General features: G+C 41.4%; 1 protein-coding gene across 4 annotated transcripts in view; it reads left to right on the plus strand.

The window, feature by feature from the left end:
- The window catches only part of CUNH4orf51 (chromosome unknown C4orf51 homolog), a 37,628-nt gene extending 15,676 nt beyond the window's left edge, over positions 1-21,952 (plus strand). The window contains exons 3-7 of one of the 4 annotated variants that reach the window (XR_010409578.1): positions 13,664-13,722; positions 15,635-15,692; positions 16,125-16,198; positions 18,047-18,157; positions 18,653-18,789. Coding sequence is in view for 2 of the 4 variants with exons in the window: in XM_054509062.2 (XP_054365037.2) it covers positions 13,664-13,722; positions 15,635-15,692; positions 16,125-16,198; positions 18,653-18,805 (344 nt within the window). In the remaining 2 variants the exon portion in view is untranslated. The other 3 variants (XM_054509062.2, XM_064585124.1, XR_010409579.1) reach the window with 3 other exon arrangements.

Below are 21,952 nucleotides of genomic sequence, written 5' to 3' on the forward strand. Positions count from 1 at the left end.
AAGAAGTTGAAGGGATAGCACAATCAATATTCACTTACTCTTTCCCAGATGCATCAGTTGTTAAGGTTTTGCCACATTTGTTAACATGTAGCTTTATCTCTGTCTCTTTATACTGATACTTATATACACTTCTTTGCTGAACTTTTGGGAGTACATTACAGATATCATAACAGTATATCCTTAAATACTTCAGCACTTACCTAAGAGTAAGAATGTTCTCTTACATAACCATCATACTATTATCACAGTCAAGAAACTTAATATTCATAGAATAATTTTTACCTAATAAACAAACAAACCATGACATGCCTTATTCTTAAAAATCTGTCAGGAAAAGACCTGCTCTGTCATCTATTCCAATGGTTAGCAACTCTCTCTTCAAGACACTTCATATTTTTGAGGCACTTTGAAAAATCTCATGAAAGCTCTGGGCCCTATCTTCAGAAAAACATCCATAAAGACAGTTCTGCCAGCCAACAGTGCATATATCTTGGATCCCTCTATGGTGTCCATGGACTCTAGGTTAAGTGTTGTTCATCTTTGATCTAAATACTCCTCTTTTGTGTACATACAATTTAAGACCATAGTTCTCAGAAAAAGTTAAAAAGTTTGTCTTCACCTTCCAACATTGTTTTGCGTTCAGGAGTCTTCATTTCAAGAAACTCAGAGTTTCAAGAAATTCAGAGATGGGTAGGTAGGAGATCATCTTATCTCAGTCTAGGAAAAGGAAACTCAATCAGAAATACGGCTGAGAGTTATATTATGACAGACACACAGTAGGTGGACTAAATGATTAGAAGACCTAAAAGAATACTTCCAAACTTGAGCATCTCTGATCCTGAAAACAGTGATGCTCACAATCCTACACTTGCTTTCTTGACAACATGCTGTTAGAAACCAAATACCTGGAGCATTCCATTAGTATCGACACAGTATTTAAGGACCTAATATGTAAAGGTGGAATTTGTTGGATATTACTAACATTGTTAGTTTCATCAACAAAATTGCTCAATTTGGTTACAGTCCTAGGACTGGGAAAGGGAAGCAGGGAGGTGGATACACACTCAGGGTGATATTAAATGTCCTTAATTAAAAGGCTGGTTAAAACTACCACTGTCAAGTTGCACTGTGGGCTCCATTTTGTCAACTGTGAACACAAAGAAAAAAATCACTAGCTAACCATACGCCAACATATGTGGGCTTGCTGGTGCTCCTCTCCATAGACAGACTAAAGAAAATAATAGACATTTCTAGCTCAGAAGAATGACCAAGTTTGGGTAAAAGATGGACTTATATGTGTAAATCCCTCACACACGGCCTAGCACAAATTCTAATGACTATTTTTTCCCATAATCCACCAAATGCCTCAAAAATACTTTCCGTAAAACTTTAATATTATAGAATCATATCATTTACTAATTACTGATTATCTCATATAATTCTTGAAAGGAAGGGTGACATAAAACTAGTTAAAGCCTCTGGCAGGCCTGTGGGATTTATAAAAATCTTTTAATGTTTTGAAAGGCTAAGGATTCACAGCCAATGGAGTAATCAGAACTATTTGTGCAGGATAAACTTCTTATCCACCTGCTTTTACTTTAGCTGTGAAAAAGTGAGCTTTTCTTGAATTTAACTAAGTAATTGTTGGACTCTGTATTTGACTTTAGCTTAAGAAATCTTGTTTTTAAAAGTTCATCAGCATAAAATTGCACAAATAACAATGAGCATTTGGCAAAAACTGTTCTTCTCCCTTGACGCATTCCTAATGAACAGACCCCATCATATTATACGAAGCAAGGCCCCATTTCTTCCTTTAAATCAATAGTATTTATTTATTTATTTAAAGAGGTTTATTTATTTATTTTTTAGAGAGAGAGAGAATGCAAGTGGGAGGAGCAGAGGGAGAGGGAGAGAGAATCTCAAGCAGACTCTGTGCTGAGCATGGAGCCTGATGTGGGGCATGACCCTGAGATCACGACCTGAACCAAAACCAAGAGTCAGATGCTTAACCAACTGTGCCACCCAGACGCCCTGATCTTTATTTTTAATCAAATTAAAATTTTTTCTCTTATTTTTTTAATCAAAATATACCAGAGAACTCAACATGATTAGTCATTAGGGAAATGTAAATTAAAACCAGTGAGATACCACTTCACACCCATGAGAATGGCTATATCCATAAAGACTGACAATAACAAATGTTGGAGAGGATGTAGAGAAACTAGAACCTTCATTCATTGCTAATGGGAAGGTAAAATAGTACAGCTACTTTGGAAAACACTTTGACAATTTTTTTAAAGTGAAATATAAATTTATCAAAGGATTTAACAATTCCACATATTGGTATATACCCAAGAGAAATGAAAACATATGTCGACACAAAGACTTGCACATGAATGTTCACTGCAGCATTATCCATAATAGCCCAAATGGGAAATAACCCTTATGTCTATCAACTGGTGAATGGACAACAAAATTTGGTATATTCATACAATGGAATACTGCTCATCAATAAGAAGGTACAAAATACCCAACAGCTGCAATGTGGATGAACCTAAAAACATTACGCTAAGTAAGAGAAGGCAGACATAAAAAACCATCTAGTATATGATTCCATTTATGTGCAATGTCCAATAAAGGCAAATCTATAGAAAAAGTAGGTTAGTGATTTTCTGGGCCTGAGGGAAGAAAAGGAGATTAGCCATAAATGGGCATTAGAAATCTTATTGGGATAATGAAAATGCTCTACTACTAGATTATGGTATTATGATGATGGTTGTATAACTCAATAAATATACTTGAAATCATTAACTATATACTTAAAGTGGGTCAATTTTATGATATGTAAGTTATATCTCAATAAAATTTTCTTCAATAAAATTGTTAAAAAATATACCAGAGCTTCTTCAGACCTTGAGAACAATTTATAACCTTAGAATTTCAGCATAGCCATGGTTCCCCCTGATTCTAAAAGTACAAGCTGTGTATTATAGAATGTTCCAGGAATAAAAATGTTTATCTCAACTTCTGGTTTCTGGTTCTGCTTATAAGGAGCTTAGAAGATGCCCCTCCATTCTAACAACAGGTAAAAAGCTGAACAGAATTAAAAATCAACAACTCTTCTTGGATTCATAAGAGAGGTGAGGTCCCAGGGCAAACTGCTGCTCCCAACATTGGAAAAATGGAGAAGTAAATACAGGTAGTTAGACTACATTCTGGGACACAAAACACACCTAAAATTTAAGAGAATAGCAATCAGAGAATATTTGCTCTCATACCACAATGGAATGAAATTAGAAATCAGTAACAGAAAGATTAGTGGAAAATCCCCAAATAAGTAAACAACGCACTTCTAAATAACGTGAGTCAAAGAAGAAATCTGGAGAAGCTAAAGAAATATTTTGAACTAAATGAAAATGAAAATACAACTTACCAATTTGTGGAATGTAATAAAAGCAGTGCTTAGAGGGAAATTTACAGCATTGATTGTATATATTAGAAAAGAAGAAAGATCTAAAATCAATCTAATTTCTACATTAGAAAACTAGAAAAAGAAGAGCAAATTAAATCCAAAATAAGCAGAAGAAATCATAAGAATTAGAGCAGAAATCAACTTGAAAATAGGAAGTCAATAGAGAAAATTAAGGAAATCAGAAGCTGATTCTTTGAAAAGATGAAGAATTTCTAAGAAAAAAAAGATATTAATTATTTATATCAGAAATGAAAGAGAGGACATCACTACAGACCCCATGGACAGCAAAAGAATAATAAAGAAATATTATGTATAACTTTATGCCCCAAAATTGGATAATCAAAATGATATCTTCCTTGAAGACACAAGCTGCCAAAACTCACACAAGAAAGAATAGCCTGAATAGGCTTATATCTATTAAAGAAATTAAATCAATAATTAATAACCTTCCCAAACAGATAGCACCAAGCCCAGATGGGTTTGCTGGTGAATTTTACCAAACATTGAAGGGAGAAATTATACCAATTCTCCACAATCTCTTTCAGAGGACAGAAGGTGAGGAAATACTTCCTAACTCATTCTATGAAGGCAGCATTACTGTAATACCAAAGCCAGGCAAACACTACAAGAAAGGAAAACTACAGACATCTATATCTCATGAATATAATGCAAAAACTTCAACAAAATATTATCAAATAAATCCAACAATGTATAAAAATAATTCTACACCATGACCAAGTGGGATTATCCCAGGCATGCAAGATTGGTTCAACATTTAGAAATCAATTGATGTAATCCATCATATCAAGAGGCTAAAAAAAGAAAAAAATCTCAGGATCATATCAATAGATGCAGAAAAAGCATTTAACAAAATCCGATACCCATTCATGATTTAAAAAAGTCTCAGAAACAAGAATAGAGGAGAACTTCCTCAACTTATAAAGAAAACCTATAAAAAACCTATAAGTAACATCATGGTTAATAATGAGAAACATAGGGCGCCTGGGTGGCTCAGTTGGTTAAGCGACTGCCTTCAGCTCAGGTCATGGTCCTGGAGTCCTGGGATCGAGTCCCGCATCGGGCTCCCTGCTCAGCAGGGAGTCTGCTTCTCCCTCTGACCCTCCCCCCTCATGTGCTCTCTCTATCTCATTCTCTCTCTCAAATAAATAAATAAAATCTTAAAATAATAATAATAATAATAATGAGAAACATAAAGCTTTCCCACTAAGATCAGATAAAGGGTTCTCCTCTCACCACTTCTTTCAAAAGCATACTGAAAGTACTAGCTAATGCAGTAAGACAAGAAAAGAAAAAGTTTTAGAGATTGGAAAGGAAGAAATGAAACTGTCTTTGTTTACATATGACATATTGTCTATGAAGAAAATCCAAAAGAATTGATTAAAAAAAAACAAAACACCTCTCCTAGAACTAATTAATGATTATAGTAAGGTTGTAAGATACAAGATTAATATAGAAAAGTTTCCTATATACCAGCAATAGACAAGTGAAATTTAAAATTAAATTCAGTGCAATCACTTAATCCCCACAAGTTATTTTGTAGATATCGACAAAGTGATTCTATAATTTGTATGGGGAGGCAAAAGAGCCAGAGTGGCCAATACAATATTGGAGCACAAAGAGGGGGGGAAAATGGCGGAGGAGTAGGGGACCCTATTTCAACTGGTTCCCAGAACTGAGCTGAGTATCTACCAGACCACTCTGAGCACCCACGAAACCAGCCTGAGATGTAAGAAGATCTGGATCTCTACAAACAGAATATTGCAGGCGATTGGTTTTGAGGTACAAAGCAGGGAACCGTGATTCCACGGGCAGATATCGGAAGATAAACGGCAGTGGGAGGCTGCCTGGCCATGGGGATCCTGCACCGCCGGTGAGCGCGCGCTGGGGACAGGGCACAGACTCGCAGACCGGTAGCGGCGGGGAAAGGACTTTAGGGCAGCCACTGGGACGGAAACCCGGAGCAGAGGGGTCGTGCCTGTGAACTGCAGCCCCCGGGGCAGCAACCCAGAGCGGCGGGGTCGTGTGGGTGAACCGGGAGAGGCTGGCGGTTTTAGAAGCACAAAGGGCAGAGACGTGCTCCGACCTGGAGGCAGGACTGGGGGCTGTGCGGAGGGGCACACAACCCAGGCCGCTGCAGTTTATAGCAGGACGGACAGAAACGGAGACGGTGTGGCCTGGAGAGCTCACTGAAGAACAGACTGTGATCTCTCCGCTCTGAGGCAGAGGGTTGGAAACGGTCTCTTCTGCTCTGACTCGTGGAAGAGATGCGGAAAGCCGCCAGGGAAAGTCGCCAGAGAACAAAAGCCCCAAAGACTGATTCCGGCTGAGCCCATACCCTGCCACAGGGGCGCAGGGCAACTCCCCCCAAACAAGGTTGCCTGAGTAACAGCGCGGCAGGCCCCTCCCGCAGAAGACAGGCTGGGAAAACAAGAGGCCAGCAACACTAAGGTCCAAGAAAACAGGTGCATCTTGCTTGGGTTCTGGTCAATAATTTGGACTCTATACATTCCCTCAAACACCCATCAACAGAATGACTAGGAGGAGGAGCCCCCCAAATAGAAAAGACTCAGAGATTATGACTTATGCTGCAGATTTACAAATGGATGCAGATATAACCAAGATGTTGGAGATGGAATTCAGGCTAGCAATTGTGAAGACAATGGCTGGAATGGAGAAATCAATTAATGGCAACATAGAGTCTCTAAGGACAGAAATAAAAGGTGAATTGGCAGAACTTAAAAATGCTATCAATGAGATCCAATCCAATCTAGATAATCTAACAGCTAGGGTAACTGAGGCAGAAAAGCGAATAAGCGACCTGGAAGACAATATAATAGATAAAAAGGGAAAAGAGGAGGCCAGGGAAAAACAACTCAGAATTCATGAAAATAAAATCAGAGAAATAAGTGACACCATGAAGCGTTCCGATGTCAGAATAATTGGAATCCCAGAGGGAGTGGAGAGAGAGAGAGGACTAGAAGATGTATTTGAGCAATTGTAGCTGAGAATTTCCCTAATCTGGGGAATGAAACAAACATTCGAGTCCTAGAGGCAGAGAGGATCCCTCCTAAGATCAAGGAAAACAGGCCAACGCCCCGGCATGTAATAGTAAAACTTGCAAATCTTAGAACCAAGGAAACGATCTTAAGGGCAGTTAGGGGGAAGAGATTCCTTATGTACAGAGGGAGGAACATCAGAATAATGTCAGACCTATCCACAGAGACCTGGCAAGCCAGAAAGGCCTGGCAAGACATATTCAGGGTACTAAATGAGAAGAACATGCAGCCAAGAATACTTTATCCCGCAAGCCTTTCATTTAGAATGGATGGAGAGATGCAGAGCTTCCACGACTGGCAGAAGTTGAAAGAATATGTGACCACTAAGCCGGCCCTGCAAGAAATATTAAGGGGGGTTCTATAAAAGGAGAAAGACCCCAAGAGTGATCTACAACAGAAATTTACAGGGACAATCTATAAAAACAACATCTTCACAGGCAACATGATGACAATTAATTCATATCTTTCAATAATCACTCTCAACGTGAATGGCCTAAATGCTCCCATAAAACGGCACAGGGTTGCAGATTGGATAAAAAGACAGGACCCATCCATATGCTGTCTACAAGAGACTCATTTTGAACCTAAAGATACATCCAGACTGAAAGTGAAGGGATGAAGATCCATCTTCCATGCCAGCGGAGCTCAAAAGAAAGCTGGGGTAGCAATTCTTATATCAGACAAATTAGATTTTAAACTAAAGTCTGTAATATACAGAGACACAGAAGGACACTATATCATTCTTAAAGGGTCTATCCAATAAGAAGATCTAACAATTGTAAATATCTATGCCCCCAACATGGGAGCAGCCATCTACATAAGCCAACTTTAACCAAAATAAAGAGTCATATTGAGGGGCGCCTGGGTGGCTCAGTCGTTAAGTGTCTGTCTTCGGCTCAGGTCATGATCCCAGGGTCCTGGGATCGAGCCCCGCATTGGGCTCCCTGCTCAGCGGGAGGCCTGCTTCTCCCTCTCCCACTCCCCCTGCTTGTGTTCCCTCTCTCACTGTGTCTCTCTCTCTAATAAATAAATAAAATCTTAAAAAAAAAAAGAGTCATATTGATAACAATACATTAATTGTAGGAGACCTCAATACTCCACTCTCAGCAATGGACAGATCATCTAAGCAGAAAATCAACAAGGAAACAAGAGCTTTGAATGGTACATTGGACCAGATGGATGTCATAGATATTTACAGAACATTCCACCCTAAAACAACAGAATACTCATTCTTCTCGAGCGTGCATGGAACTTTCTCCAGAATAGACCATATACTGGGTCACAAATCAGGTCTCAACTGATACCAAAAGACTGAGATTATTCCCTGCATATTCTCAGACCACATGCTCTAAAACTGGAACAAGAAAAAATTTGGCAGAAATTCAAACACTTGGAAACTAAAGACCACTCTGCTCAAGAATGTTTGGGTCAACCAGGAAATCAAAGAAGAACTTAAACAATTCATGGAAATCAATGAGAATGAAAACACATCGGTCCAAAACCTATGCGATACTGCAAAGGCGGTCCTAAGGGGGAAATACATAGCCATCCAAGCCTCACTCAAAAAAATAGAAAAATCCCCAATTCACCAACTAACTCTACACCTTAAAGAACTAGAGAAAAAGCAACAAACGATGCCCAAGCCACGCATTAGAAGAGAAATAATTAAAATTAGAGCAGAAATCAATGAATTAGAAACCAGAAACACAGGAGATCAGATCAACGAAACTAGAAGTTGGTTCTTTGAAAGAATTAATAAGATCGATAAACCACTGGCCAGACTTATCCAAAAGAAAAGAGAAAGGACCCAAATTAATAAAATTATGAATGAGAAAGGAGAGATCACGACTAACACCAAGGAAATAGAAACAATTATTATAAATTATTATCAACAACTCTATGCCGATAAACTGAGCAATCTGGATGAAATGGAGGCCTTCCTGGAAACCTATAAGCTGCAAAGACTGAAACAGAAAGAAATTGACAACCTGAATAGCCCAATGACCAGTAACGAGATTGAAGCAGTGATCAAAAACCTCCCAAAAAACAAGAGTCCAGGGCCTGATGGATTCCCTGGGGAATTCTACCAAACATTCAAAGGAGAAATAATACCTATTCTACTGAAGCTGTTTCAAAAAATAGAAACAGAAGGAAAACTTCCAAACTCATTCTGTGAGGCCAGCATTACCTTAATCCCCAAACCAGGCAAAGATCCCATCAAAAAGTAGAATTTCAGACAAATATCCCTGATGAATATGGATTCCAAAATCCTCAACAAAATCCTAGCTAATAGGATCCGACAATACATTAAAAGGATCATCCACCACGACCAAGTGGGATTTATCCCCGGGATGCAAGGGTGGTTCAACATTCGCAAATCAATCAATGTGATAGAACACATTAATAAGAGGAGGGAGAAGAACCATATGGTCCTCTCAATTGATGCAGAAAAAGCATTTGACAAAATACAACATCCTTTCCTGATTAAAACTCTCCAGAGTATAGGAATAGAAGGAACATTCCTCAAGTTCATAAAATCCATCTATGAAAAACCCACAGCGAATATCATCCTCAATGGGGAAAAGCTGAGAGCCTTTCCCTTAAGATCAGGAACACGTCAAGGATGCCCACTCTCACCACTGTTGTTCAACATAGTACTAGAAGTCCTAGCAACAGCAATCAGACAACAAAAAGAAATAAAAGGTATTCGAATTGGCAAAGAAGAAGTCAAACTCTTTTCGCAGACGACATGATACTTTATGTGGAAAACCCAAAGACTCCACCCCCAAATTACTAGAACTCATCCAGCAATTCAGTAATGTGGCAGGATACAAAATCAATGCACAGAAATCAGTTACTTTCTTATACACTAACAACGCAACTGTAGAAAGAGAAATTTGAGAAATGATTCCATTTACAATAGCACCAAAAACCCCAAGATACCTCAGAATAAACCTAACCAAAGAGGTAAAGGATCTATACTCTAGGAACTACAGAACACTCATGAAAGAAATTGAAGAAGACACAAAAAGATGGAAAAATATTCCATACTCATGGATTGGAAGAATAAACATTGTTAAAATGTCTATGCCACCCAGAGCAATCTATACCTTCAATGCCATCCCGATCAAAATTCCAATGACATTTTTCAAAGTGCTGGAACAAACAATCCTAAAATTTGTATGGAATCAGAAAAGACCCCGAATCGCCAAGGAAATGTTGAAAAAGAAAAACAAAGCTGGGGGCATCACGTTGCCCGATTTCAAGCTATATTACAAAGCTGTGATCACCAAGACAGCATGGTACTGGCACAAAAACAGACATATAGACCAATGGAACAGAACAGAGAACCCAGATATGGACCCTCAACTCTATGGTCAAATAATCTTTGACAAAGCAGGAAAAAATATGCAGTGGAAAAAAGACAGTCTCTTCAATAAATGGTGCTGAGAAAATTGGACAGCCATGTGCAGAAGAATGAAACTCGTCCATTCTCTAACACCATTCACAAAGATAAACTCAAAGTGGATAAAAGACCTCAATGTGAGACAGGAATCTATCAAAATCCTAGAGGGGGGCGCCTGGGTGGCTCAGTCGTTAAGAGGCTGCCTTCAGCTCAGGTCATGATCCCAGGGTTCTGGGATCGAGCCCTGTGTTGGCCTCCCTGCTTGGTGCGAAGCCTGCTTCTCCCACTCCCGCTCCCCCTGCTTGTGTTCCCTCTCTTGCTGTGTCTCGCTCTGTCAAATAAATAAAATAAAATCTTTAAAAAAAAAAATCCTAGAGGAGAACATAGGCAGTAGCCTCTTTGACATCGCCCACAGCAACTTATTTCAAGATACATCTCCAAAAGCTAGTGAAACAAAAGCAAAAATGAACTTTGGGGACTTCATCAAGATAAAAAGCTTCTGCACAGCAAAGGAAATAGTCAACAAAACAAAGAGGCAACCCACAGAATGGGAGAAGATATTTGCAAATGACACTACAGATAAAGGGCTGGTATCCAAGATCTATAAAGAACTTCTCAAACTCAACACCCAAAAAACAAATAATCAAGTCAAAATTGGGCAGAAGATATGAAAAGACACTTCTCTGAGGAAGACATACAAATGGCTAACAGACACATGAAAAAGTGTTCATCATCATTAGCCATCAGGGAAATCCAAATGAAAACCACACTCAGATACCACCTTACACCAGTTAGAATGGCAAAAATGGACAGGGAAAGAAACAACAAATGTTGGAGAGGTTGTGGAGAAAGGGGAACCCTCTTACACTGTTGGTGGGGATGCAAGTTGGTACAGCCACTTTGGAAAACAGTGTGGAGGTTCCTCAAAAATTTAAAAATAGAGCTAACCTATGACCCAGAAATTGCACTTCTGGGTATTTACCCCAAAGACAGAGATGTAGTGAAAAGAAGGGCCATATGCACCCCAATGTTCATAGCAGAAATGTCCACAATAGCCAAACTGTGGAAAGAGCTGAGATGCCCTTCAACAGATGAATGGATAAAGAAGATGTGGTCCATATATACAATGGAATATTACTCAGCCATCAGAAAAGATGAATACCCAACTTTTATATCAACATGGATGGGACTGGAGGAGATTATGCTAAGTGAAATAAGTCAAGCAGAGAAAGTCAATTATCATATGGTTTCACTTATTTGTGGAACATAAGGAATAGCAAGGAGGACATTAGGAGAAGGAAGGGAAAAATGGGGGGGCGGAATTGGAGGGAGAGATGAACCATGAGAGACTATGGACTCTGAGAAACAAACAGGGTTTTAGAGGGGAGGGGGGAGGGGGGATTGGTTGGCCCAGTGATGGGTATTAAGGAGGGCACGTCCTGCATGGAGCACTGGGTGTTATACGAAAACAATGGATCGTGGATCACCACATCAAAAACCAATGATGTATTGTATGGTGACTAATATAACATAATAAAATTAAAAAAAAAAATTCGAGAACAAGAACAAGTTGAGGGACTGACACTACCCAACTTCAATACTTACAAAAAGCTACAGTAATTAAGACAATGTGGTATTGGTGAAAGAACAGACATCTAGATCAATGGAACAGAATAGAGAGCCCAGAAACAGACCCGCATAAATATAGGCAATGTATCTTTGACAGAGGAACAAAAGCAAAACAATGGAGAAAAGGGTTTTTTCAACAAATTTTGTTGGAACAACTGGTATCCACACGCCAAAAAAAAAAAAAAAAAAAAAAAAATCTAAACATAGACCTTACACCCTTCACAAAAATTAGCTCAAGATGGATCATGGACCTAAATGTAAATGCAAAAGTGTAAAACTCCTAGAATATAACATAGGAAAAACCTAGATGACCTTGGCTATGGCAATGACCTTTTAGATAGAACACCAAAGGCATGATCCATGAAAGAAATAATAGATAAGCTGGACTTTATTAAAATTAAAAACTTCTGCTCTGCAAAAGATAATGTCAAGAGATTGAGAAGCCACAGATCGGGAGAAAATATTTGCAAAAGACACTTTTGATAAGGAACCGTTATTCTAAATATACAAAGAAGTCTTAAAACTCAACAACAAGAAACAAAAAACTGACTAAAAAATGAGCCCAAGACTTTAACAAACACCTCACTAAGGAAGATATATATAGCAAATAATTAGGGCACCTGGGTGGCTCAGTTGGTTAAGCATCCAACTCATGATTTTAGCTGAGGTCTTGATCTCAGGGTCGTTAAGTTCAAGCCCCACACTGGGCTCTGCGCTGGGCATGGAGCCTCCTTAAAAAAATGTATATATATATATATATACATATGTATGTGTATATATATGTAGACATTCTTTAGTAGGTGAATGGATAAATGAACTGTGGTACATTCAGACAATGCAAGATTTATTCAGCACCAAAAAAAATGAGCTATCAAGCTATGGAAGGACATGGAGGAATCTGAAGTGTATATTACTAAGTGAAAGAAGCCAATCTGAAAAAGCTACATACTATATGATTCCAACTACCTGACATTCTGGAAAAGGCAAAACCACGGATGCAGTAAAAAGATCAGAGGTTGCCAGGGGCTGGGAAAGAAGAGGGATGAATAGGCAGAGCACAAAGGATTTTTAGGGCAGTGAAAATACTCTGTATGATATTATAATGATGGACACATGTCATTATACATTTGTCCAAACGTATGGATTGTACAACACCAGCAGTAAACTGTAATGGGAACGGTGATTGTGATGTGTCAGTGTAGGTTTCTCAGTTGTAACAAATGTCCCACTCTGGTGGGGGAATGTTGATAATGGGAGGCTATGCCTGTGTGGGGGCAGGAGCATATAGGAACTCTATGTATCTTTCTTTCTTTTCTTTTCTTTTTTTTTAAGATTTATTTATTTATTTGAGAGAGCGAGAATGAGAGAGAGAGAGAGAGTACATGACAGGGGGGAGGGTCAGAGGGAGAAGCAGACTCCCTGCCGAGCAGGGAGCCCGATGCGGGACTCGATCCAGGGACTCCAGGATCATGACCTGAGCTGAAGGCAGTCGCTCAACCAACTGAGCCACCCAGGCGCCCTCTATGTATCTTTCAATGGTCCTGTGAACCTAAAACTGCTCTAAAAAAATAAAATCTTTAAAAAAAAAAAAAGCAGCATTTGAAAGGTTAACTATTTTTAGATGGGAAAGGGGACATAGGTAATTATTTTTAGCTGGATTAAAACTCAAGAAAATTAACAAAGACTGAAACACAGCCTCTACTTTAGGCTTCAGAAAAACCTCATTGAGAAAGCCAAAGGACATGTAAAACTGAATTATTTTGATAACATTTTAAAATTATAGACATATAATTTCAATGTCCCCTTAGCTGTTATCAGTATTGTTTTCTTTTTAAAATAAAATTGAAATGTGTACCGTAAAAAAAGTCACCTCCACCCTCAAAAGCTCCAAAGTATTTACCATGAGTTAACTTTTAGTCACAGTTTCATTTTACCTGACTCTTATTTTTCTGTTGGTCAAATTCTAAAAGGGAATAAGGCATGTGTGTACAATTTATTTGTATGGTATAATTGGGAGTGTAAGAGATTTTATTCTAACACTGGGTTTAATCCTGGTTTTCCTTCTTTGCATGCATGCAGGACTATTTCCTCAAATAAGCAGTTCTTTTAAAAATTCACCTGATGTCAAGCACAGTGTGGTAAGTCCACTATTGCTCAGCCATCATTTCCATGGAGAGCTTAAATCATTGTACCTGCGTATTTCATAAAAAACAAACTAGAGGGGGTTGGAGTTATTGTTTAAAATTATTTATTCATCAAACACTTATTTATGAGTGCTTATTTAGTGTGTGCATAGCTTTCTTTTAGGTGATGGGGATACAAAGATAAACAACCAAGATTATAAATTGTTAACTGATGATGTTGTATCTTCTTCAGAGTCACCAACTTCTCTTTCCCATGTAAGACAGTAACTGTATATATTATATTGACAGTTTAAAAACAAAAACAGCTTTTCTCAGATTTTAAACTTTCAAATAATACAGAGGAATAGAAACAAAGGTAAAAATTATCTGAAATCCTTTCCCTCCCCCCAGGGATAATCACCATGAACATTTTAGTGAACCTCCTTAGAAATGTCTCTCCATAGTTACGCATACATAAAGATGCACACATGGACACAGAATGCATTGATGGGATCTACTGTCCTCTGATCTGCTTTAATCACTGAATATTTTCATGGACATATTCTTTCAGTGTTAGCAATAATACTTATCATTTTAATGGATATGTAAGATTCCATTGACTGGATATATCACAATTTAAAAATATCCCATATTGCCAGGCATTTAGGTTTTTCAAATTGGCAACTATTATAAACAATGCAGTGATGAATAAATTTAAATATAAATTTTTGCAATTGCACAATTATCTCCTCAGGGTACTTTCTCAGAAGTCGACTTCTTGGATCAGGATTTATGCTTATTTGAAATTTTGATATATGGCCAAATTGCCTTCTAGAAAACTGGCCTCATGCACCAGCAGTCCTCAACAGTGCCTGTTTTCCCATATTTTCTCTAACACTGGCTTTAAAAAGTAATTTTGTTATTTCCCAATTGAATAGATGAAGATATTTTAATTTCCTTTTAATTTTAATTTCATTGATTATCAGTGAGTTTGATGAGCATCTTCTGTTTATTCGTTATTCACAGAGGTAGTTTTGCTTTCTAAAGTCCCTACTAACACTGAATTATTGGACCATTGCTCCTAGGAGAAATATAGGGCCAGGTTCCTGTGAGCCTCTGGTCACAACATTTTCATCAACTATAAATTTGTGTTTATGTGTGTTTCTGTTTGAAGATACCTTATTTCATAAGTATAGTTGAGTCATTAACGTTGTACTTACAGCCAGCAGCACTCTAACTCATGCCTAAATGAAGTTTACCTAACAAGTGTATTTTCCCAGTAAGGCACATCAAAGTCTTCTTGCACTTAGGGGCGTCACACAGCATGTCAGCACTACACTGGGGGCCATTTTAAACAGTGAAATCACTAACAAAACACATAAAAATGCAGAAAATGTGGCACTAAATAGGCCCCCCCAAAGGACACTTGTTTAAAGATGAGAGCTGAAATAAGAAGGCAAAGTGTCCTCTTGTTTGACCTCGACTGAGAATATGCATGTCAGGTGACTCAAATTGTTTTCTGCTCCCTGAATGTCCTTGAATGCCTCAAAAATGCTACATATATTGATTTTGGTGTTACAAATAAATTTTATTGAGTAGGAAAACTGGAAAATCTGGAACCCATGAATAATGAAGATTGATTATATTCATTTTCTTTGCCCATATGTCTATTAGGGTGTTTAGCTTTACTGCATTGACTTGTGTATGCTATTTCCATATTAGGATAGTACTCTTTTGCCTATCCTATTTTATCAATATTTTCCCCAGTTTTGTCTATTTTACTGTTAGTGTCTGTTATTACAATGGCTTTTGACAGCCGTATCAAAAACTGCCTTTGAATGAAGAAGCACAACACGGGAAAAGGAATTTTATTAAATTTCTCTTGTTGTGAGGGTGGTTGGTATTTATTTTTATCTCTTTTTTATAGACACACCAAATTCTGTTTGGTGATTTTTCTCCAGCACCTCCAAATTACGGAAAATCATGTAAGTCCTGTCCCAAACTATCACTTTATATCATGTTCTGCCTTCATTTTAATTATGGTCTTCATCTGGTATTTTCCTCCCTTCAAGAGTCTGAGGCCATTTAAGGCCTTTTGCATTTCTGCTTCTTTTCCTCCTTTCATGCACCTGGTTACTTTGTTGTACCTCTCCTAAACAGTAAGGATGACAGGATGCAGAAATAAAAGGAGGGAGAAATCCCAGAGAGACATTTGCCAGCAGCAGCTCTGAAAAAGAGCATATATGTGAGAAGGTCGTGGTGGTAGCAGAAGTTGGGTGGGGCTGGGGGTTAGTATGGATGTGAGTGTTTGGAGCTACTGATTAAAAGTGATTAAGGAATATTAGTGAATTTCATTTATTCATCTCATGGTAGATACTACCACAAGCATTTACACATTGCCTGTCTCTTTCTACTAGGTATGAGAATTAAAAAGCCAGTATCTAAGAATCTGACGAGCTACAATCAACTAAAGAAAGACTTTCTGAAGCATGTAAGAATCTTTTTGCTTGTCACCCAACAGTGAATCCCTGGGGTGGTGTCCGTAAATGTGCATAGTGTGGCAGTGAGGATGGTGGTGTGTGTATGTGCAGAGCTGGTGTGAAGGTGATCCCAAATTTACAATCATGTGACAAACAGAAAAGTAGACTGCTCTGGTGAGCATTCTCTCTTAAAGCATCATGAACATTCCTGTATAGATCTCTCCAGTTGTTGTGGAAACAAGCCTCAAAGAGGCTTATGGGAATTGGAAATTTCTCTTGTACTCCCCAAATTTTCCTTAGCGATATCAGTGATTTGCTGGATTCTGCCTCTTGCAAAAAAGGTAATGAGTTCTCAGATTGTCCTTCCTTTCTGGGACCCACCCTGAGTGCCCACTGTCCTGGGCTCACTCTCCTCAGATGCTTGTTCTGCCATCCAATATCGACCATCTCTGTTCCCCTTCACATGGCCGTCCAGAGCAGGGGCTTTGTCTTGCCTAAATGCTAAAATGGAATTCTATCTTTTTTTAAAGATTTTATTTATTTATTTGACAGAGAGAGAGAGAGCAGGAACACAAGCAGGGGGAGTGGGAGAGGGAGAAGCAGGCTTCCCATGGAGCAGGGAACCCCATGTGGGGCTCGATCCCAGGACCCTGGGATCATGACCTGAGCTGAAGGCAGACGCTTAATGGCTGAGCCACTCAGGTGCCCCTAAAATGGAATTCGTTCTATGTCTTAAGAGTTCTGGCAGAGATTCCTAAAGAATGAGTTGAAAAAAGGAATACAAACTAGTTTCTGCAAGCACTCCACTGACTTCACCTCATTTAATATAAAAGTTACAATTATTCTTGCTTTCCTCTTACTTTTGTTTAAGATTTATCTTTAAATTGACTCAAAAAAAAAAAAATCCCAGCCTCACTTTAAGTAATTATATTTGTGACACCATGGATTTGGTATTCTAGTTATGTGTATTAGAAAAAAAAAAAAAAAACAACACAAAAACCTGACCGTTAAAAGAAGTGTTACTCAAGTACCACCTAACATTATCACAAGACCCACTGGTTATATACACATGGCACTTTGGAAAATGCTAGTCTGTGGGCACCAACTAGCTAATCTGACAAAGTTAGCTAATGGGGCAGGGTTGGACAGCCCACCTGGGTTCCCAGGTAACTAGTCCACTGAATGATGGCCTTCCAGAAATTGTTTCTTGATTTCTCTGCATTAGGAATTGATAACTTTGCTCCGGAGCATGGCAAGCACGAGGAGGCAGGGCTGTGGTAGGCTGTGGAGGGGCAGTTCTTTGGGGGCGTTTGGAGCCGGGCAGTCTACTAAGAGATACATTGTGCGGGGGGCCAGGGGCATCCCTTCACTGTAGTGTTGGTGCATCCTTCTAGGAAGGGCAGATGATTGCCTGAAAGTATATATTACTGCTAGCTGGGCCTCCTGGGGGTTGCTTGGGAGAATCATTAACTATTGCTAAATAAATCCCTCTTGCTGGACGGAGCTGTGCTGGCGCCAAGCAATTCCACCGCCAGTGGCTGCAGCTGTTGTGGGGAACAGTTGCCTTTCTCTTTGAGGTGCTTCCCCGGCCCCCTCCCCTAAAGTGAGTTTCCTATCCTCACAGTGGCCTCTTTTCAGTCAACAATTCCTGACAAATTAGTGGCATTACATCCTACTCTTGTTTTTATGGTACAACAGGCTGAAAGTATTCCCCCCAGCCCTGCCCCCCCACCTCCGCCCCAGTTCACACCATGAATGTGGGGCACTTGTTTGGGGAACCTTGGGCCTGAAGTTCTGACCACAAAAATAAATCATGACCTTTAATTTATTAGACAAGGCAAAATCTTAATTATTTTTAGAGGTGCTGTATTTTGGGGGAGGAGAACAAGCACTGAGATGTAAAATGCACAAGTTCCCCGCATCAGCATCATCGGCAACAAGTAGGGATTGAAGGAAATTTTCAGCAACCGGTAAGGATTGGATGGTTGAAATGTTCAACCACCATTAACAATATTCTCACTTTTTAAAAAGTATTTGCCTGGTGGCTAATGCCTTGGTAACCCATCTTCTTACTGTCGCTATTTCTGGGTCCTATCTTCAAGAAACTCACGTTGTAAAACTGGAAAGCAGAGCAATCACACCCAGGAATTCCAGCCTACAGGAACAGTAGGGAAGACGGGCAAGAATCTTACCACATAAGGGGTGATTGGGCAAGGCCAGAAGCAGTGGTAGTTCGGCTGTGATTCCAGAGTTCCTGCATTTTTTTCTCTCTCCTGCTTATTGACTGGCCTTCCTGGCAGAGGCACGATATATGTAATAGGAAGGTTAACGGAGATGGAAGAAGATGCAGGGAGAATCCCAACTCCTGCTCAAGAATGAGCTCTTTGCACCTGCATTCCCAGTGCCGTGCAAAAAGCAACCTCTGCGGATGGGCGAATGCTAACAACGCCGCCGTTTTCCTCCAGCTTCAGCAACAGGGTAATTCCGCAAGCAAGGCGGGCTCGTCGGACGACTCAGAAGGGGATCAGTACTCCGATTATAGTCTGGGAGCACCGGCATCGTCTCTTAGCTGGGTCGCAAAACCAAGTCCCAAAGGTGGAGGCCTGCAGTTTGCTTAAGTAACGACTCCGAGGTAGGAGAGGGCCCGCTACTCTCTAGACCCTCACAGGCTGGCTTTCTGGGACACTCTCCCGGGCTTCCAACACCCCCAGCCCTCAATTTTTTCTCTCTCTTAAATTGGAAGCGGGAACTTTAAAAATCATTACTGATTTTTTAAAAGGAAATCCCTGGGAGTCACACTTGTCCGCAAGAGCCACAGAAATGGTGCTGCGGCCCCGACAGCTGTGGGCTCCGGCGTGGAGGAGCCAGTCCCTTCCATCTGGGAGACCCGGGCGGGGAGGGCCGCAGGGGCGTGAGAAAGGCTTTTCTGTATTCAGAGCACTAGCCCAGGGGAGCCGCCTGCTTCTCCGCCGGCCTTCCCTCCGCGCAGCGGGCCGCGAGGGAGCAGATGCGCCCACGCCGTCGGGGGGGGGCGACGCGAGGCGCGGCGGACCGGGAGCTGGGGGCGGGGAGACCGCGGCCTTTCACGCCCCGGCTCTCCCCGGAGGGGCCTCGCGGCCCCGAGGCCCCGCCCACGGCCCGCCCCTCTGTCTGCCGCGGGCTTCCTCTCCCGCTCCCTCTGCCCCCGTCTCCCTCCACGCTCCGCCCCCCCCGCAACCCCCTCCCCGGTCCCGTCTGCCTCCCGCCCTCCCGTGCGGAGCGCGCTGGAGGCTGGGCCCGGGTCCGGCGGCCGTGGAGGCGGCGCGGAGACCCGGCGCGCGGGAAGGAGCCGGCCGCGGTCTCGGGCAGCAAAGGGCAGCCGCGGCTGGTGTCCTTTGAGGGCGGGCGGAACTGTGTGGTAACGAAAGTAGCTGCCTCCTACCCCTTCCTCCCCACCTCGCGCGCCGCCCCCTGGCCCCAGCTCCGTTTGCTTCCATTTACCCAGGCCGTCTTCTCGTGATTCCTGCTGAATAGAAAAGGTAATTCATTAGAAGTCGTACCACCACCGCGGCCCTGCGGGCCCCCCTCCCCCCCCGCCCCGAAACTCCTAGTGGTTATTTTTGTTCTTTAGCCCAGGTTAAGCTAAATACATTCCCGGGAAGCCATCTGGTCTGGTTCCCGGGATCCCTTCGTATGGTTTCCATTAAGCTCGCCAAACCGTGCGTTGAAAATGCAGCCTTGGAGACACTCAGGAACCTCCAGGATTTTTGCCTTTTCCAGCCTCGTTTAGAGAATCTCAGGCAGAGGGAGGTAAAAGCCTCTGTTTAAGTTCTGAGTCCAGTACCCTGTGGTCCCGGTCTTATGCTGTAATTAATAGGCTTTACTACTCCAAGGAAATACAATTCTCCGTGTTAACTGGTATCATTCATTCATTGATTCATTGATTCATTATTTGTTTGCTATATGCGAAGCATTGCTTATTAGAATTCTGTTTTAATTCTAAAACTCTTATGTTAACAGCTTTACAGATGAGTTTACACGATAACCTGGCCACAGAAATTGAGTTCGACCAGCAACATTTGTGTGGTTGGATTTACACCTTTCCTTTGTTGTCTCCCATTCCACTACCCGCCACAGACAAAAAACAAATATTAGGTTGTGGGAAAATATTCCCTTACACATGAACTGGGGTTTGTGGTCCAAGAGAAAAGGAACCAGTCAGGTTCATAAAATCATAGTGTCATAATTGCAAAGTTCCTTAGAATTCATCAAAAATAAGCCTGTTGGTTTATTGAGAAGACTCAGAAAGTGTAGGCGCTCAGAGGTCACTGGGCTTTCAGTACTGTGGCCTAATTCAGGGAGGAGCCCGAGACATCAAGTGCCTTATCACATACTGCAAAAAGGACTTCGATCAAACTCAATTCAGTTGTAGGACATCCTCTCTCTCCGGCTCTTCCCTCTGCAGTTTTCCTTGTGTGCTCTGCTCTGGCTCTCACCTGTGGGGAGTTACAGCCCTTTCTTGCCTCCCCGAACCTAGGCTTCACTCCCTTCTTGCTCTTTCTCTTCCTTCCTATCTATCTCCCCACCCCACCCGAGCCCTGACTATGAGATTTTATTTGGGTTTTTTAAAGTGAAACCAGGTGCTGCCTAAAACAAAAGCAAAGTAATAAGAAGGAAAGACTATCCAACGCCTAAGGAATGTGCTGAGTTTTATGACTCAGGCTGTCCTGGCAAAGAACTCCGACTTACATGGAGAGGTGGGTGGCACAGAGCTCGGACCATACATGGCAGCCCCGGCCTCCCCAGATAGGCATGGTCAAGGCAGCCTGTGACTCATTTTCATAAAACCAGAGACTCCTGTTCCTTGTGGGACAAGACTTCCTGGAGGCTAGAGCCAAAGGATCTTCAACTTTTCCCTATGGGGACCGTTCAGCCTGACCTAGCAGGGGCCACCTTGAGGTTTGCAGGGGAAGGGAGCCCGGGCAGAAGGCCCTCCCCCGGGAAAGAAAACAGGCTTGCTGGACTTGGGCAAGGGTTTTGGTGCACTGAAGTGCTGAGTAATGCGTATGCTGCAAAGCACCATGAAAGTTAGCTTGTATAGTACTGGAGGCGGTGGCTTGGGAGCTCCAGGTGACACAGGATTGTCACAGTGCCTTGGAGGAGGGGAATGTGGCCCAGCTGCTGGGAGCCCAAGGGGTGTTTGCTCTCTCTGCAGTAACGTGAGATGAAGAGCACAGGAAAGGCTGGTCCGATTCGGGCACCGTTTGTGGGTGACATTGCTAATGCAATCAGGAGTAAGAGCAGGACTGGGGGGGTGTCTACATAAACACCCGAGAGACCCCCAGGCACGCATTGGCACATTCTGGGAATTCTTTGCACATGAGCATAGTAACGGGGTGAGGTGCACATTTTTTCAGTTACTAAGAGACAGGCTGAGAGCGCTCAGGAGAATGTCCGTCCTGGCAGAGGTGGTGGGAGGGGTCCGAACTTGGGTGACAAGGATGTGTTTGTGCTTCCTTCATTACACAGGCCTGGCTGGAACGGGACCGATCGTGCTGCTTCTGGTGCCCGCCACCTCAGAGAAGGCTGTCACTTTTGGAATGAGAATGAATCTTGCCTGGCATAAAGGAGATCTCCGTGCGGCAGCCTCTTAGAGTGGGGCCTTATTTTTCCTTTTCTTCTTTCCTTGTTTTCTTTTCCCTTTCCGTGGAATACCCGTTGAAAAGCTCCAGTGACCATTCCATAATTGCAGGAGAAGCTCTGCTCCACTTTTTCATTAAAGTCTA

The sequence above is a fragment of the Mirounga angustirostris genome, unplaced genomic scaffold (genome assembly GCF_029215605.1).
Source record: "Mirounga angustirostris isolate CCGP_5_RB_7025 unplaced genomic scaffold, mMirAng1.0.hap1 SCAF_2, whole genome shotgun sequence".
NCBI classification, from domain to species: Eukaryota; Metazoa; Chordata; class Mammalia; order Carnivora; family Phocidae; genus Mirounga; species Mirounga angustirostris.